This window comes from Eublepharis macularius, chromosome 8 (genome assembly GCF_028583425.1).
Source record: "Eublepharis macularius isolate TG4126 chromosome 8, MPM_Emac_v1.0, whole genome shotgun sequence".
NCBI classification, from domain to species: Eukaryota; Metazoa; Chordata; class Lepidosauria; order Squamata; family Eublepharidae; genus Eublepharis; species Eublepharis macularius.
Window position 1 is genome coordinate 22,297,088 of NC_072797.1, and position 19,184 is coordinate 22,316,271.

General features: G+C 42.4%; 1 protein-coding gene across 3 annotated transcripts in view; it reads left to right on the top strand.

The window, feature by feature from the left end:
- The window catches only part of RAI14 (retinoic acid induced 14), a 115,040-nt gene that overhangs the window by 67,640 nt on the left and 28,216 nt on the right, over positions 1-19,184 (top strand). For all 3 annotated transcript variants that reach the window (XM_054986553.1, XM_054986554.1, XM_054986555.1), the window contains one exon: positions 2,261-2,391. In XM_054986553.1, the coding sequence (XP_054842528.1) occupies positions 2,261-2,391 (131 nt within the window). The remainder of the gene's footprint in view (positions 1-2,260; positions 2,392-19,184) is intronic.

Here is a 19,184-nt window from a genome sequence, read left to right on the forward strand (position 1 = left end):
GCTATGACCTCTAAACCTTCCTCCTAATACCTGTTCCAGAGCTAGGAAAGATTTCTGCCCAAGACTTCAGCGAGCTTCTGCCTGTTGAAGTGGTTCATGCTGTTTGGTATAAGGCTGTTTCGTATGTGTAAGCATAAATTTTTGGGGCTAAGTCTGGATGATGACAGAATGCTAGACGATCCTTTCAAACCGTGCATGGCGAGTACCATCTTCTGAACAGAACCAGGGGTGGGAATGTCAGCTGCATCGGTTCTTGGGCTTGCAAACTCCATTCCATGTTAACCCCAGCAGGGGGCTTGCAGGGGGCTAGTAATTTAAACAAAAAGCCAGACTAAGCTTGAGCTGCTGTGTTAGGGTTGCTTGCTGCAAGGTCATTTTTCATCCAAATGTCAGCCTTTAATTCTTAACCCAAGACGCAAGCTTGGATTACAACAGCCACAATGTGTGCTGTTCATGAACGTGGAGGGTAATTCGCTTTTGGACAAAGCAGTGGGACTGCAACTTTCTCATTTGATGCAGATGTTAGTATAAATATTTGTGTTTTGTGCACATGAAAGGTATTTGCTTCGCCTGGTGTTTACAGCAAACCAAACTGGAATGAAGGCACTGTTAGCATAGTTGAGTTTTGCTGTGACTTTCCACTTTCAGTGCGGTGACTTTGAACTACGTGCACATCCCTTTATTTTCCCATTCAGCCCCACCTAATCTGTGTGTGTGCGTGCAGTCTTTTCTGTGTCCTCTCTTGCCCGTCCTTTATAGTACCTACCATGCAAGTTGTAGGATTGGGTGGTGGACACAGTAATTAAATTGTGATGTTACGCTGTAGTACCTAAAAGATTACATTGCTACAGGTGGCCACCTTGCTCTGTTGCTGCAGTAAAACAAAACCTGCAGCTCCTTAAAAGCTAACAAATATATTGTGGCACGGATTGGTCTCCTAAGGAGAAACTTGCATAATCATGTGTATATACAAGAGGTAAAGCAATTTATTTACCTGCAGGGCGGAGAGGTGGAGCTTAGTAACTGGGCAGGGGATTAACTTAGTAGTACAGCAACTATTTTGCATGCAGTTTGAGGTTCAATCCTGGCACCTCCAGTTCAAAAAGATATGGTGGCATGTGGTGTGGAAGGCCCTGTCCTGAGATCTTAGAGCACTGATGTTGATCAGAGTAGAGAATACTGACCTTGATAGATCAGTGGCCCGACTTTGGGTACAAGGAGCTTCATGCGTAAGGGGAGTGCATATGTCCTGTTACTATGCAGAACACAAATGAATACAAGACCTAATGAGTGTGTAGATGTGACCTGTTCCAAGCTGGTAGCCATTTCAGGCTCAGTGAGGGAGGTGGACTATAAATAACACATAAATAAAAAATAAAAAAGCTAGATAGAATAACTGAAGTGGGACAGATTCCAGAGGGGGGGGGGGTGCCATATTCACAGAATCACAGAGTTGGAAGGGGCCATACAGACCTTCTAGTCCAACCCACTGCTCAATGCAGGATGAGCCTAAAGCATCCCTTACAAATATTCATCCAATCTCTTCTTGAAAACTGCCAGTGAAGGGGAGCTCACCACCTCCTTAGGCAACTGATTCCACCTTTGAATATTAGAATTTTTAAAATCAATAACATACTTCCAGCACCTTAAAGCCAGTTCTGTTTAGCATGTGTGGGATCCCTTAACCTTGGTATCCCATCAAACGTTTATCAGCCAGCTTGTCCATTGGCCACTTATTGGACTACTGTCAAATTTTCTCTGAAGTCGAGAATAGCACTATGCCAGTGGCACTTTTATCTTTCTAATTTCATTTGTTAGCAGCAGCAGCTGCTGCCTTTAAAAGCTGTCATTTGCTTCTTAATTATTGATGAATAATAATATATTGCAATTGTTAGAGGCAATTTAATTGTTTTGCAGTAAACTGATTTGTGTGTATAATTAGCACATGTACCCAACCTGTTAATGACTTTAAATTTTTGTTGTTGTCCTAAATAAAACTAACGCTTTGAATAACACTTTATCATTTGATAAGAGTTGATGGGCTGGTTGGCCAAATTGTGTTTTCCTTTCACAATTACTTTTTCTGTAAAGCAGTGGTTTTAGATAGCACAGCTTCTTATGCACACGACAGTGAGATGTAGTTTTAAAAAAATCCATTGTGAATTATTCACAGCCATCTTGGTACACTTTTTAGAAAGGAATCAGGTAAACAAGAGAAGCTGCCGTTGCTCTCTTTGATCTTCTGTTTCTTCTTCTGCAGGCCAATGAATGGAATAAGAATGACGACCGCCTCTTGCAAGCTGTGGAGAACGGCGATGTGGAGAAAGTGGCATCCTTGCTGGGCAAAAAGGGAGCCAGCGCCACCAAACTTGACAGTGAGGGCAAGACAGCGTAAGTTGCTAATCTAAAAGAGTCTTGTAGCTTGCTTTCAGGAAAACTGCCAGGAGCAACCACAACATCGATTTCCTTTGTGGCGTAGGCTTGTGTTTCACCCGTTCACTTTCAGTGCTCTGAGTCTTTTGTTCTTTTCAAAAGCCCCTTTACAATAAATTCAGAGTTGGCTCTTCATGCTGTTGGGTAATTCAAACCCTGGTTGCTCTGGAACTCTGCAGCTCCCTGCTGTGCCTGATCTGTTTCCAAGCATATTTTTTTCATTATTTGGACATGTGCCTTGGATCTGCCTCCTGTCTTGTATCAGTCAGAGATAACATTAATTTTTTCTGCAGAAGTAAGGACTTACTTCAAACAGTCATCCAGAACCTGCTTCATGATGGCGGTTTGCATTTTTCTCTCTCAGACTTTATACAACCCTTTGACCCTTCATACACACACAAACCAAACCGTGGTTAAGAAGGGTAATCGTAGTTATGGAAGATCATTGATAGTGCTGACACATACATAAAACAAAACGAGGCACATGCAACGCCAGTGCATACTTGCAATTTTCTAGCCATGGTTCAGCACCCTCTGTCCAGCCTCCCTTTTGTACTTCAACAGTGTAATCTTCTATAGAGTTACTCCAGTCTAAGCCCACTGATTTCAGTCTGCTTAAAACGGAAGTGACTTCCATAGAATTGTACCAAAAATCCCACTTCTGCCTCCAACTTTCCAAATGATTGGACTAGATCTGTTTTTAAAGGTGAGAGTTGAATGCTGTTTATTCCTTTGATTCTGGGGTGCGTGTGATTGTGGCCTAATGAAGTAGTGAGCAGCTTACATATGAGAAAAATAATATTTTAACCAGTTTTGTTCTTTGGTAATACATAGGTGTCTCTTTAGAAGAGCATTCCCTGTTCTCTCGCACAAAAAGCATGCACAATTTTTTTGAGCTTTACCAACTGGTATCTACCAACTGGTATCAGGGCCATCTTTTCTTTTTCTGTCTTTGCAGGTTATTTAATCAATCTAACCTCTCTCCCTTAATTTTGCATTTTAAACTTTTACTGCATTGAATCTAGATCTTTTCTGTATTGCTAAATTTTCCGTCTGAGTTCTGATGCCTGCACAATAGGACCTTCTATAGGATTTCTGTCATATTGTGGCTTTAAAAAATCAGTACAACATTTTGGCATGTATCTTAAAGGTCCAGAGAAAATCAATTTACTGAACAATTGAAAAATAGCCTGCTGCTTACTAACCCATGACACAGCAAAAGATTTTTAAATTATGGACAGATTAGGATGGAGGAAACTCCCATATTTGGAGCATGGAGCTGCTGTTGCAGTTTATTGCTGAAAAGCAAAATCTTCAGGCTCTTGTTTATGGTCTCATTCGCTCTGCTTTCTCGCTTGGTCGCATTCTGTTTTGCTAACTCCATTCAGTTTCTGTTCGGATGAGGAATTTTTTTTTGAATGATGTTGCTTCACAAGCTATCTACACCTTAACGTAGCATTAAATAACTTTTATTCAAAGAAAGATCAGGTGGGTGTCTTAAGATAACAGAAACATAGAACATTTAAGTTCCCATGATTATCTAGTGATGGAGAAAGACTCATAAAAAAGAATCACACATACCTCCATCCTCAAGTTTGAGGTTGTTGTTGTTGTTGTTGTTGTTATTTATGTCATTTATAGTCCGCCTTTCTCACTGAGACTCAAGGCGGATTACACAGTATGAGATTAGTACAATCAGTATCAAGGACATTTCAATACAGTATCAAGGACATTTCCATAAACAATGCCATAGGGTAAATAGATACAAGTTTAAAAAACATAGCATTAGCAAGAATCCAACACAGCCGATACCACATGCCAAAATGATGTCAGATTCACCCAGCCGGGTTTCAGTCAAGTTCTTTACCTGCAAGTTCAGACTGTGAGTGTAAGAAACGATGTTTAATGTTCCCCTGTGTCTTTTTGTATAAGGCTGTCCTGGCTGGCAAAAGCATCCAGGCGGGGAGGTTGTGACTTTGTCATGTCCCTGTTGTGTTAGTTTTCTGCTTGCAGGGAGCTTTTTTCCTGCCTAGCAGGATGTTCAGTGGTACTCTGCATTCATAGTTTGAATCTTCTTTGTTCTTGCTCCTCACCAACTTGATTCTGTGCATGTGGTTCTCGCTTTGATTGCTGGCATCTCTGGCTTTGTTTCTTTGGGGGAAATGGTGATTTTATTTAAACAACCAGCTTATGAATGGCTCTGCTAAGTGGCGATTTGTGCTCAGTTCCTGAATGTATGGTACTAGAGCACCTGCCCAAGAGTAATTTGTGAGCCCAAGAGTGAATCATACCACTCAGCTGCACTAGACATGTTTGTGCTTATCTGCCGCTTTAGAGCTTGTGCAGTCTCATTTTATGATGCAGCAATGGGCGAGTGATTTATTGATCCCGTAACTGACTCCCTTCCTGGTGCTCATGTTTACAGAAACGGTCCGGAGGTGACACACAGACCAAAAGACAGCCACAGATTGTGTTATGTCACTTAATTGCCTAGCGGGATCAGAGGCTCTGGGTTAGAAAATGCAACGTTTCCACTCTTTCTAAGTGCTTTTGGTGATGGTAAAAATGGATTTGCCGTGCAGTCATTCTAATCTAGCGCTCTTAACTCCCCCTCCTCATTAAAACACTCTATGGGGATGTAGCAATGTATTTGGCAAGAAAGGATGGTAACAAGTGGCAAGAGCCATGGCTGATATATATAGTTTTTTTTTTTAATTTTTAGTATAAGAATTGGGGGTGGGGGGGAATGTCATGTGTGAAATGACTTCCTATGTTACTACTTGACATGAAGCTATCATGTTTAGAATAATCAGTATAGAAACTTTAAAATATCCAAAGTAGCAGTGTGCTTTACCCAGTTAATGTCTCTAGCGTGGCAGGATTGCCCGTGGCTGGCTCCTGTACTATCTTAACTGATGGAACTGTACAGGGCATGACTTTCCCATGTGGTTTTGTTACCCAAAGGGTACCGGCACAAGTAGCAACCATGCTTTACTAGCAAGGTACAAACTGGGCCAAGTTCTGGGAGCTAATGAGGCTGCTGATAATGGCTCAGAAAAAAGGTTTTCCCCTTCTCCCAGCAAGCAGAAGCTAGATAATTTTGTACACAGGTCCTAGCCCTTCCTTATTAAAGCATTTAAACCTTATTTTGGCCTATCCTGATAGTTACGGTTTTCCATGCAAATGACGTTAGTTGTCTGAAGAGTTTGGACTTCATATGAATTATTTTTAATAATAATAATAATAATAATAATAATAATAATAATAATAATAATGATGATGATTTTAATGTCAGAGACAAGAACAAAATATACCATGGAAAGACGCGATCATTATGGTTAAATGTAGGAGACGTCAGGGCTTTTTTTCAGCAGGAACGTGGAGGAACGGAGTTCCGGAACCTCTTGAAAATGGTCACATGGCTGGTGGCCCCACCCCCTCATCTCCAGACAGAGGGGAGTTGAGATTGCCCTCCGCGCCACTCTCAACTGGCAATCTCAACTCCCCTCTGTCTGGAGATCAGGGGGCGGGGCCACCAGCCATGTGACCATTTTCTCAGAGGGCAACCCGCTGAGTTCCACCACTTCTTTTCCCAGGAAAAAAGCCCTGGGAGACGTGATGATTAGGGTAAAGTGAGGAGACATGTGGGAGTTGTAGATGTCATGACTGATGTGCTTGAAGGTGATGGATATGGGAGACAACTTTGTTTTCCATCCTTTATGTTCTCTGGGTGTGGCTGGTTGCAAGATCAAGGAGGAAGGAGTTACTTTGGTTGGGCGGTGGGATGAATTTGAAAGCGTGGGTGCATGTGTGTAAGGGAATTTGTATGTTTGGGGTGGGGAGTCATAAAATTGATGCTGTGGGGCTTCCATACCGTCACGAGAATTTTTGGGACATACCTCTGGCATTCTGCCATCCTAGACCTGAGAGTTTCATTAAATCTGTCTTATCTGCAAGAACAAAAGTACTCTGGATAACTTTTCTGCTAGAACCCTCTCTCCAAGCAGCTAGTTACCAGCACTTCCCCACGTATTTATACCCAGGCAGGTAAAGAAACAGATTAACAGTTCACATAGGTAAGTTGCCCATCAGCTTCATGTTTAAATCTCCTCTGCGTCTTTTACAGGTGGACTGCTCCCTGTCACTTGTTGAGGGCCAACCAAGTTCTGTTTATGAAATCAGTGGTTTTTATTCTGGTCTTGTTTTGGATGCACACGCAAATAGCTATTTTGTAGTTCTCACATACACAAACCGTTAAATGCGAAATTTGATTGAGACTTCCATGGAAAATGGTGGTCTTGGTTTTGTGTTTCTCTCTGGTCTGGGTGCTGCTGGCTAGTTCAGTACTGCAAAACTAGGAAGAATGCTGTTACTCGCTAATAGAGAGCAGAGAGAATGATTTCCCCTATAAAGAACATTCTCTACCACCAAGCAATTTCCAGACGATGGTAAATAGGAGAAACTTTTTTTAAAAGATTCAGCAGATGTCTTGTGCCCTACAAAATAATTTATATTTCCTGCTTTTGATGATGCAAAAGAGAATTAAAATTGAAACAGGCTGCTGCTTTTAACAAACAAGACCACGTGTTCTGTAATGCCAGCTTTTTGTACTTTTGGGGAAAAAACAGAGGCGCTCACCAGAGCAGAGCTGAAAATGGAATCCAGTTTCTAACCAGAGTTCAGCTTCCCTGCATACTCTTTTGTCTAACATTTTGTGCAAGGAAGAAAAACAGCAAAACATAAGTTCGTTTCTTTTCCTTCAAGGACACTGATTATAAAAATAGGTGTGTGGGGGCGAGCTAGTAACGCTTGCAAAATTACCCTTATCTTCTTTCAGGAGTTAGAGAATAGACATGTACAATTGGCACCGCTCCTCCCTCTAGAGCTCTGGTATGCGCTGGTGACCTGGAGAAGGAAGGCATCCTTCACAGGGCTTTTTGATACTTGGAAGCAACACATATCCCTGCTGCTTTTGAATGTCTCTCCGAAGCCTGGCACAAGACTGCTACTCCTTATCTTTTCTGAGTTACAGAGGAGAAAGAGTACTGATATTTATGCCAGGAAGCAACTTCCCCCCGGCCAGTTTGGCTTGGGATCCTGATGTTGTTTTGCCCTGGAGCAGAGGTCACTGGGAGTGTGGGGGGAGTAGTTGTGAATTTCCTGCTCTGTGCAGGGGGTTGGACTAGATGACCCTGGAGATCCCTTCGAATCCTATGATTCTATATGTATGAAGTGAGATGGATTTTTCTCTCCACTGAGTTCTGTGCTAGATGCCACAGAACTTGGGGGAGGTCTGATTCAGGGTCTCACTTCATACTGGGCATCCAGAAGTATACTATCTCCAGAAAGACACTTTAGGGATGCGAGTATGAGTCAGGTTGTGATTTATTCAGCGACTTTCAGTGGTTATGCGTTGGGGATGTTACCAAGCTGCTGTTTATCACTTCTTTTCTTGAAACTTGCTCTTCTAAGAAAATGTCTGTTTGGGGGAAGGTGTAATGCTCAGATGGAGCCAAGAGGTGCTTAAATAGCATCTCGAAGGAGGGAGTTTCGCTTTTACTGTATTTAGAGATGATGGGAGGGAATGGTATGGTATAGCTTGATCTCGTCAGATCTCAGAAGCTAAGCAGGTTCGGCACTTGGATGGGCGATCCCCGAAGGGAGGCTCTGTACAGGAAGGCAATGGCAAACCGTCTCTTGCTTCACAGTTGCCTAGAAAGGTCCTTGCTGGGGTTGCCGTAAGTCGGCTGCAACATGTTCAGAGGTGATCGCTTGGCCTCTTGCAGGGGAGGGACCCTCATCAGATCCAGAAGATTTCAATAACTATGCCGCTTTCTAAAATCCCCTTTGTGGGCAAGGCCCTTGAATACGTGATGGCTCCAAGCTGTTCTGGATAAACGGATTCATTTCTAGGCCTGTTTCAGTCTGGTTTTAGGCCTGGTTTGGGCACAGAAACTGTTTTTCTGTTGCAGTTTCTGTAGGAGCATGAAAAGGGGAAGTGTGTGTCCCTGCTTGTTGCATTGGACCTGCATATGATCAATCATAATCATAACAACAACAACAACAACAACATTCAATTTATATACCACCCTTCAGGACAACTTAATGCCCACTCAGAGCAGTTTACAAAGTATGTCATTATTATCCCCACAACAAAACACCCTGTGAGGTGGGTGGGGCTGAGAGAGCTCTGAGAGAGCTGTGATTGACCCCAGGTCACCCAGCTGGCTTCAGGCAGAGGAGTGGGGAATCAAACCCGGCTCTCCAGATTACAGTCCCGCACTTTTAACCACTACACCAAACTGGGTCTCATAATTGCCCTGGCTCTCATAATGGCTCTCATCATGGTATCCTTCTGGATCATTTGGCTGAGATGTATTTTGGGGCACCATGCGTAATGATTCCTTGACTGCCTAATTGTTTCCAGAAGGTAGGGCTGGAAGTATTTTGTTGTTCATCATGGCAATTATTTCTGAATTGCTGTCTGAATCCAGTGATATGGATGAGAAACAATAAACAGGTTCAGTGCAGATTACTGAAATTATTATTGTTGTTTGTGTTGATTGTGGGATTGAGAGCCAGCCTACTCTGTATCTCCCCTCTTCTGAAGGAGTAAGCTTGAAGTTTAGGATGCTGTTAAATCCCGATCTATAGTGATAGGTAATATTTTATGTGATTTAAGGTCCACTTTTCTTACTGAGACTCAGGGTGCATTGCAACTAAGAATAATGCAGTAAGAAAAATAAATATATATACAGCCAACAATTACTCCATAGTGACTCTAAACACAATTAGAGAACATTGCACAAAGTTTGGAGAACAGTACAGCAAAACATATGGCATACCATAATCTAATAATGTTAGATTACACAAGTAGAAAACAATGCAATAAACATGGCATAATAAATACCACGAAAGCTGCATTAACTTCAACTGGCGTTAGCTACTATGTTAGTGCCTTTGGCTGATTCAGTGGCTGTGACCCTCTAAAAAAAGTGAGATCTGGCCATCGTGCTCCATGCTGTTATCACATTCAGATTAGGTTACTATTACTTTATGAAATTACCCAACTGTTACGGTCATCTTCCAAGGCCTTGCTTTGGGTGTCTCCACCATTTTAATTTTTTAATTTTACTTTATTTATACTCTGCCTTTCTCCCCGATGGAGACCCAAAACAGCTGACATCATTCTCCCTTCTGGTTTTTCTTCACAACAACCCTGTTAGGTAGGTTAGGCTGAGAATATGTGACTAGCCCAAGGTCTCCCAGCAAGCTTCCATGGCATAGAAGTGAACTGAACCTGCATTGCCGAGATTCTAGTCTGCCACTCTAGCCACTAGACCACGCTAGCCTTCAGGGATTAGGCCAGGAGGCAATCTGGGCAAGGGCCTTCTTGGTCATGGCACCAAAACCCTGGAACTGTCATGATCCCCTCCAGCCAGGTGAGTGACTCCAACACATTGTCAGGGGAGGAACAAACAGGCCCAGGTCAGTGGCTGAGGGGGACCAGGGAGGGCTCGGCACTGCAGAGGTGCCTGCTGAGGGATGAAACAGCAGCACCAGAGGCCACCCTTCCGGATCCTACAACAGAAAGCATGCCCCGGGCCCATGAGTTAGCTGCTAGGCCCTGAGGCAGGACTCAAACCTGGATCTGTTTTCTCCCCAGGACCCTCTCTCATTCTGCAGGAATGGCAGCAGTGGACGGGCCCAGGCTGGGGTGGCGCAAAGGAGACAAAGTGCCAGCCTGGCTGTTTTAGTTGCTTATTTTTAATTGATGCTGGTTATTTGCGGGATAGCTGCATTTGTTTGGGGGGGGGGGGTTGGCTTGTGAATCACTTTGTGGCCCAGGCAGTATATAAATATATGAACTAAAAATAAACCTAGCGACTGCATTTGTGAACCTGTGCCAAAGACGTCTGAGTCTTTATGCTGCTTTTTGGGTGACTGTTATATTTAACCTGATTGAATCCCAGACCTAACCCATAAAAACTGGTTGCTTACATTATTCTCCCTGCCCTCCATCCTTTTCATCACAAGCTCAGTCTACTTGATGGGCATCTTACGGCCATAAAGGCTTAGATGTTGGTTAAATTAAAGACATTTGGTAGCTGCTGCTGTTTTAAGGGGGAAGAAAGTCAACTTTGTTCATATTCTCTCTCCCCCCCCCATCTATCTTGATTTAAGAACACTCACAGCCTTGGAGGTAAAAATGAATAGGAAAAAAAAATCCATCAATAAAACAGCAACAAAATAAAAACACAGCGGCATAAAACGAAACACCCATGAAGACCTTAAAATAATCCAAAGCAACAATCAACATCATTAATGATCCAGAGGTTCAAAGTCCACCTAATCAAACCACCAAATAAAACCATTGGTAGGCTTCAGCTTTCAGCATTCTAGAATGAAAAAGGTGTTGCAAACTTCCTGGAATACATTCTCTCTAAACCAGAGGCCATCACTGCAAATGTCCTGTTGTACATATTAAGCAACGTAACCATCCTCGCCGATAGGACACACGCAGCTCTAATCAAAGGAGTTTTTAAAAAAAAGACTGCCTCTAATGTGTTCTGTACTCTCTTCTCTACAGTGTAGTGTAGAATCCACATAAGAATTGCCAACCCAAGACTTAAAAATTAAACAAACTCTTCTCTGTCATTGTACCTATTGTCTCTCTGAAGTAACTTTGAATAGTAAGAGAGCAGGGGAAACTACATAAATCCTGTCTGTGTTTTGTTTATACTTTTAATACTTTATTCAGACTGACTTTCATAGCCCATTGAGAGATGATTAAATCATAGCTGATTGGGGCTCAAGTTTAAGAACATAGGAGCTGCCTTCCTAAACCAGACAAATGCCAAGTTTCCCACAGTGGCCCAGCAGAGGTCCCTGGAAAACCCACAGGCAGAGTATGAAGGCCATTGATATCTTGAACCCCATGAGTTTGTCTAATCCTATTTATGAACTAGCTAGGTTGGGGGAGGGGTGTCTCTGCATCCTATAAGAAGTGAATTCTATAAATGAAGCGTTTTGTAAAGACGTGCTTCTGGGTCACCCCGGCCCCGTAATGAATTTACGGGTGGTCAGTTTGAGTGTCCTCCCCTTCTACTTGGATGCATACTTTTGTCAACACCTCTCATGCCTTCACCCTCTTCTTTCTTTTCTAATACGTGGAGGCTGTCCAATGTCTTGGTCATTGTTATATTGTCGAAGGCTTTCACGGCCAGAGAACAATGGTTGTTGTGGATTTTCCGGGCTGTATAGCTGTGGACTTGGCATTGTAGTTCCTGACATTTCGCCAGCAGCTGTGACTGGCATCTTCAGAGATGTAGCACCAAAAGACAGAAATCTCTCAGTGTCACAGTGACTATACAGCCCGGAAAATCCACAACAACCATCTTGGCCATTGTGTTCACAATAAGCAAATAATAGGCTGGGATCTCACATGGCCCCAAGTCTGGGCCCCAGTTCCCTTATCTACTTCTGCCACTTTCTTCCATAATAAGCCAAGGCAGAGTCAAAGGACTCTTTAGTCTCCCCCTACACCAGAAGAGCCTTTGGCCTGTGCCACTAAAAGTCTTGGTCCCACATACCTGACGCTTGGTTCATGCACATATAGGAGCAGCTGAGGTGCTCTGCCAAAGCCTTTGCCAATGGGAATAAAAGATCACCTTTGCCTGTGGTGCCTTTTACCCACAGCTGTTGTGGAGGCAACTTGGGGAACAGATCTAGTATTTCTGGCCTGCCAACTTTTGTCTGACCATCTTTTCCAACCAAGGTTTTAAAGCTGTTGCGCTAACGAAAGGTTTAGTCACACAACATTGCCATCTACTGGATATTCTGGCAAATGCTGCTTTAGGTCCGCCTTCAGAACCCGGAGCTCAGAATGCCAAGAAACCAATATGGTTGCTATAGCGTGGAGGGTTGGTGGTCATGAAGTCCTTGAAACAAGCAGCAGGTAGAAAGAAACTGCTGCTTTAAAAAAAAAAAACAGAAGAAGCTGAAAGACATACAGGGTGAGATCCAGTAATTAAAGTCAAATACTGCTTCTTACTAAATAAGAAACAGTAAACAGCCAGTGATAGTAGGCTAGACGAATCCTAGACACCTAGAAAAGGTGGTGGTAGCTCTCAGGAGCTGGTGGTGTGTGGTGGATCAAAATGGGGGGGGGCGTGTCTCATGAAGCGTCCTTGAACCACTTGACCTATTCTATGCGGGTGGTTGTGGGGATAAAATGGAGAGGGGAGACCGAATGCAACTCTGGGCTTGAAAGAAGGGTGGAGTGAAGATGTGATGTACAAAAAATTTAAGTAATTTTTCATCCCAATATATGTGACTGATGTCTTAAATCTATCCGTTCTAACTATGAAATCTCTTCGGCGGTGGTGCAAAGTGCTGTCAAGTCATAGGTGACTTACGGTGACCCCCCCTTGGCTTTTTCGTGGCAAGAAACTAACAGAAGTGGTACGCCATTGCCTGCCTCTGCAACCCAGGTCTTCCTTGGAGGTCTCCCACCCAATTACTAACCAAGGCCGATCCTGCTTAGCTTCTGAGATCTGATGAGATCAGGCTCTCTTGGGCTATCCAGGTCAGGGTATGAAGTCTCTTTAGCTGACTCTAAAAAACTTTGGAAAACTTTTATCTGTCTGCGCTGAAAATCTCCTTCCTGGGCTGTGGCTCAGTGGAAGAGCCTCAACTTTGCTTGCAGGAAGGTCCCGTCTTCAACATCTCCAGACTAAAAAGGGCCAGGCAGTAGGAGCTGTGCAAGACCTCTGCTTGATACTTTGGAGAGCTGCCGTCAGTCCCAGTAGACAATAGTGACCTTGATGGACCAAATGGCCTGATTCAATATAAGGCAGCTTCATGCGTTTAAACTGAGCCAAGAAGAATGCGTCCTGGTCTTTTAACTCTTTCACCTGTATTAAAGGATCTGAAGCCTTTTAAGATGCTGAAGGTGGCGTGAGCCTGTTTTTTTTCTTTTTTAGTGGTGTCTGCTTCAGTTTCTCAGTGTCTGCTAGCCAGCTTTCACGAGGGCCTCTGAACTGAAATATGAAGTTTCCAAGCTTGGTTTAAGTGGTTTCTCACACTTCTGTTGGATCTACGGAGGGATGAAACCGCTGTGTGTTTATACCAAAGTGCTTATTCCAGCTTCTTGAGGCAGGCTTTGTATTCAATATTTTACTGCTGCTGCTGGGCAAAGTCAGCTAGGAATACACAAACTTAGTTGCTCTTTGGTGCATGTTTTAAAATATTTAAAAATCCGCTGTCTTTCCCCAGCAGTTTTGCAGCTCAGTTCAAGAGGCAAAATGCAGGATGCAAAGGGCAATGTGAGCTTCCTAAATTGTTTGAAAATTCTGTCAGTCGCAAATGTATAATATCTGCTAGTGCCCTCTGATATATGGCCAGGCCAGGTCCGTTCATGGTAACAAACCAGTGGAATTGTGACATCCATCATATAAAAAGATTTACAACCCCCTTGCTATATAGTGTTGCACTTTGGTTTTAATAAGCAGAGTTAATCTGCAAACTAGTAATAAAGCTCTGCTCTGAGTGGACCTGTTATATCTTTTATTAGGGGGCAGTCGGCTTCTGCCCCACCCTTCCAAACTCTTTTGTTGTGTTAAATTCTTTCTTCGATCAGTCCAAATGTGGAGGGAGTTTTTTTGTTGTTGTCTACTTGCAACTTACTCCTTTCCCTTACCTACCTGCAATTAAAATGCCATGGGTGAATTTATTTTGTTTACTTAATTTATACCCTGCCTTTCTACCCAAAGCAGCTGACATCCTTCTTTTTGTCTCCAATTTATTCTCACAACAACCCAGTGAGGTAGGCTAGGCTGAGAGTAAATGACTGGCTCCAGGTCACCCATCAAGATTCTGTGGCAGAGTGGGGATTTGAACCTGGATCTCCCAGACCCTGGTCTGATATTGTAAACCCTACATGCCAGAAATGTATACTTTGAATCTTCCGAATACAAATTCACACAAGCATTTACTTTACTTTCTCTCTTAACATTTGATTCTAGTCCAGTAGTACCTTAAAGACCAACTAGATTTCCAGAATATCAGCTTTCAAGAGCCAGAGAAGGGAGCTCTGACTCTTGAAATCTCATGCCCTGGAATTCTAATTGGTCTCTAAGGTGCTACTGGACCCAAATCTTGCTCTCCTACTAGAGGCCAACACGGCTACCCACTTGAAACTATTAGCATTTTTTTTATATTAAATTTTTCAAAAAGAAAAATATCACAAAATACAACAGAATACAACAATCTTCAATCTTTAAGAAACTATTAACATTTGACGACTCAAGTGACTGTGCAAACAGTCTCGAGTTATGCCAAGTGTTGCTTTTGAAGTTCTTTCTCTGAGTAATCTGTGGTTGTTCATTCACACATGCAAGCTGCGGAACAGAGAGGTGTGAATTGGCCCTCAGAAACATCTAGAGTATTGCATCTGCTGAAATGGCTGGGACAAAGTTCCTTGGTTATGAACTGGATTTGCAACTAGAGTGTGGTTTGGCTTTGTTCAAGCAGAAACTGTTGGATCTGCAAGGAGTCCTGGCGTTTGGAGCAAAGGGGAGAAAACTGTCTCCCTTTTCTCCAAAAACTACTCAAACCAGCTGGGAATATAAAAGAAGCACTTCTGCTTACTTGGAGCAGCAGCTGTTAGCTCTGTGCAGCTGAAAGTGTTGTATCTTGGTAGATGACTGGGTGATTTTGCTGTGGTAGTGTCTGTTAAGAGTTTCCAGGTTCTCTAATAACATCACTATTGGAGAGGCTCTCAGTATTGGTATTTCCACAAGCTTGTTTGTTTGTGTAAAAGGTACTTGTCTGTTGGGAAGCTGTAAATTATTGAGCCCTTGGCAAGTCAGGAACCAAACATATATCCCAGGAAGGGGGAGTAGATAGAAATAGTTTGCATTCACTCAAAATAAGCCTCTAGATAGCATGCAAGAGTTCAGAGTGTGCTCCAAACAATGACATTGAAAAGAAAAACCAATTCTGATCCCAGAACTAAATGGACACCATGTTTGTGGCTTTTAATGGCAACCTTTTGCCCTAGGATCTGTACAGAATCTTGTTCCTGAATGTTCCTGTTAAGGGCTTTTCAGACACACATTGCAATCCTATGCATGTTTACTCCAGAAGTAAGTCGCGTTGTATTCGGTGGGATTTACTCCCACTTAAGCATAGGTAGGATCAGAGCCGTAGTGTAATTACAGCGGTTGGTTGCTACGATCCGGAGAACCAATTGCTAGCATCCCACATTGTGCGGGGACCAGAACTCGGAATGGTTACTGGTAGTCCAAAGAGACATAACAGAAGCAGTCTGGGCAAGATAGCTATAACTGCACCCCAGCAAAGCCAGACCATATGTTGTGTATTGCTTAGTGACAACTGTACAGCTAGTTAACTATTGGTTCTGTATCCAAGCATTAAAACAATTAAATGGGCATGTTAATTTAATTTAATTTATTGTATTTATATTTTAATTTAATTTTAATTTATAATTTAATTTAATTTAATTTATTGTATTTATATTTTAATTTAATTTTAATTTATAATTTAATTTAATTTAATTTAATTTATTGTATTTATATTCCGCCCTCCCCACTTTCGCAGACATATCCCTTTGGTTAAGGATATGTGTGTGCTTTTTTTTTTTTAAAGTATCTTCCTCCACAAGGACAGAAACAGAATGGTTAATGTATAGACTAAATAGCCTCACCAAGTTCACCTGTGTTGATAATACTATTATACTTGCTTTTCAACACCAAGTACCATATCCTCTTAAAATACTACTTTAAAAAAAAAATCAGCACAATCTTGGTTATATCTAAGAACCAGGAACCTTTAAATTTTGTTTGTAACTCAACACACACACACAGCATGGCTGATGTCACAAGTACTGTCCAATAGGTGCACAGCATTGGACACAGCATTCTGCACAGTAATTCCTAGAGCAATAGAGGTACTCATTCTGTAAGCAGTCGGCCCGGCCTCTGCCATTTTAATAGCAGTTTTATATATATGGCTGCTTGAGATACTAAAAATATTCAGGCCTCTGGAGTTAAAATGGCTGCTGTGTGGCCACCAGAGAGCCTCTAGCAGTTGCTAAATCCTGCCCAGGAGCATACGGCACGCATGGAATGCTGCACAGGAATTTGGAGTGATTGAGAAGCGATTGGGCCCACAGGTGCCCAGTGCAACAAAGGCCTCACAGAGTCATCCCCACTTAACACATTCCTTTCCCTCCTTCTGTGATGAGATCTCCTGTCCTTGATTGAGGAGCTAACCAAATGACATTCATAAGTATAGACAGATGTTCCTGAAAAAAGTACAGTCCCCACCTAAAATCCATCAACCTAGCTCCAGTGGAATTCACTAATTAACAGTCCCTTTTGTGCAGCACTAGAACACGTTTTGCATTTGCTTTTACACACCCCGGCCACTACCGATCAAGGTACCTTTTGTCTAATCCAGGAACTAACCGTTGGAGCCTTTGTTCTAATGGCTATGTAGGCTCTTCCACCTTAGGACACATTTTACCTATAAAGGTAGAGCTCTGGCCCCATTCAAATCGAACACGTTTCCGGATCCACAAGCGCTGTTCCCTTGAGGTTTGCTCTGAGCCTCTTGTTCTCTTGGCCGAGAACACTGGACATTCGAAGCTTCTCTCTCTCTCTCTTCACCGCGGACTGGACTACTTTTCAGGATAGGTAGATATACTTGCTCTCTCTCTCTTTCTCCCCAATTTCCAGCTAAGCTTCCTGGGACTCTGTGCGTGTGTGTAATTATTTTCCCTAGCAATTTTGTGTGTATGTGCATGACGCCTTGTTCTTTAATAAAAGTTATTGTCTGTTGTTAAGAACCAGCCTCATTTGCTAATTTGGGGAGGGGACTTCATAGACACAGGTGGTTACCGGCCTCTTGCATAGCCATCCTCCTTGCTTGCTAATTCCCCCCAAAATTATTTATTGCAAGGAGACCACTTCCGGTAACAATTCTGTCTTGTAGAATCCTATAAATACAAAGAATTAATTTGTTGCACCTCAAGCCAATCAAAGGTGGGTCAACTCTGTGCTCTGCTAATGGAGACATCTGTGTCCCCCTCCTCCAGTGATATATTGCTGACAGATGCCACGTCCCCCTAGATATTGGTGGTGAAGGATATTCTGTGTGCTTTGTGTAATTTCACTGGTTTTTTCTGTCTCTAAATGAAAATTAAATCATTACACTGAAGTGTGTTACGCTTGGCACAGTTTCTTATGCAAACAGAAAGATTAGCCATAAAGTTTAATGCTGCCATCTGAGCCAAGTTGTTGCTCTGGAAGTGTTTTAATTATTGCAAATACTGTTGGAAGTACAAACTCCCCAGAAGTGTAGCCCATATGTTTGTACCTCTGAAGTATCTTGTTCTTTTTCTCTGTAAACATCTTTTGAGTTAATGGATTTAATTTTGTTTTAATGTTTACATCACGCTATCTCCAGAGTTAAGAGCTAGATCATTCTGTACGGTATGGTGTATTCCATGCCGAACCACATTGAAGGGTTTAGAAAACATTTCTTGGAAACAAAATATTTATAAATTTGGTTCACTGGTGCCTTGGTAAACAAGTGTTAGTTCTTAGCTGTATATAAATATATTTGTCATCCAAAAGCACATTCTTTCAATGAGTTCTAATGCATTATCTTGCCTTTTAAAAACCTAGGTCTATTTAAAACACTTTTATGTTGTTATATTCCTTGCTATGGTGGTAAATGTTCAGGATCCAGACCAATATTTGGAAGTATTCGATTTCACAAAGCTGTTGGGGGCAAAGCCGACACTCAGGATGTTTTGAATCCCGCGGCACTTTAGCAACCAACAAGATTTTCAGAGCATGAGCTTTCGAGAACGAGAGCTCCCTTCTTCAGATACAAGGAGGAGTAGCGTTCCCTGAGCTTTTCTTATCCCAGCCAGAAAGTGGGTGTTGCAATGTAGGGCATCGGGATGCAGTATACAATGCAGCTTGATTAGATGGGAGGAGGGTAGCAAAGGAGGATGTCCGGATGTAAAGGTGCAAAGGTATAATGCAGCTCGACGAAGGTGCCGCTGGACTCAAATCCTGCTGTTCTACCGCAGACCCACATGGCCTATCTACCTGATATTAACATTCAGGTGTAATTGCACATTGTTTTAAATGTGGGGCTTCCACTGAAAACCGATACCCCTGTCAAGTCCCTCCCGTAACACTTTGGACCACTTTTCACAGCATCTCATGTCATCACTTTGTTTCCCTGTCAATAATGGAGGGGAGGGGAGAGATGAAGACATACAAAGCCTGGTGATGTCTGGACACAAGAAAGTGATTCTGCATATTATAGGGAAAGGGAGAAACTTGATGCAGGGATACTGTTTTCACCATATGTATAGAGTGTAAATTATAGTTTCTTTGTTTGGATCCCTGATAAGTATACTTGCCTATTTTTAAATCAGAAGATGCTATAGAGAATTGCTTTTTATTCCTTTTAGCCTGTAAAAGTCTCCTTTGGAGTACTTGCTTTCTTCCTCTGCAGCGTAGATCCAGTTTTCTATTCATGTACTTTCTATATTTCTGTAAAATGCTGCTTTCATGTGCACCTAATTCTGCATCTGACAATACTGTAATCTGCCCCCTAGCACAATCTTACTTGGTGGCCAAGATAAGTTTTCAACTCTGTTCAGCCCCTTCCCCTTCAATATGAAGCTCACTTCTGATCCCTTGTGC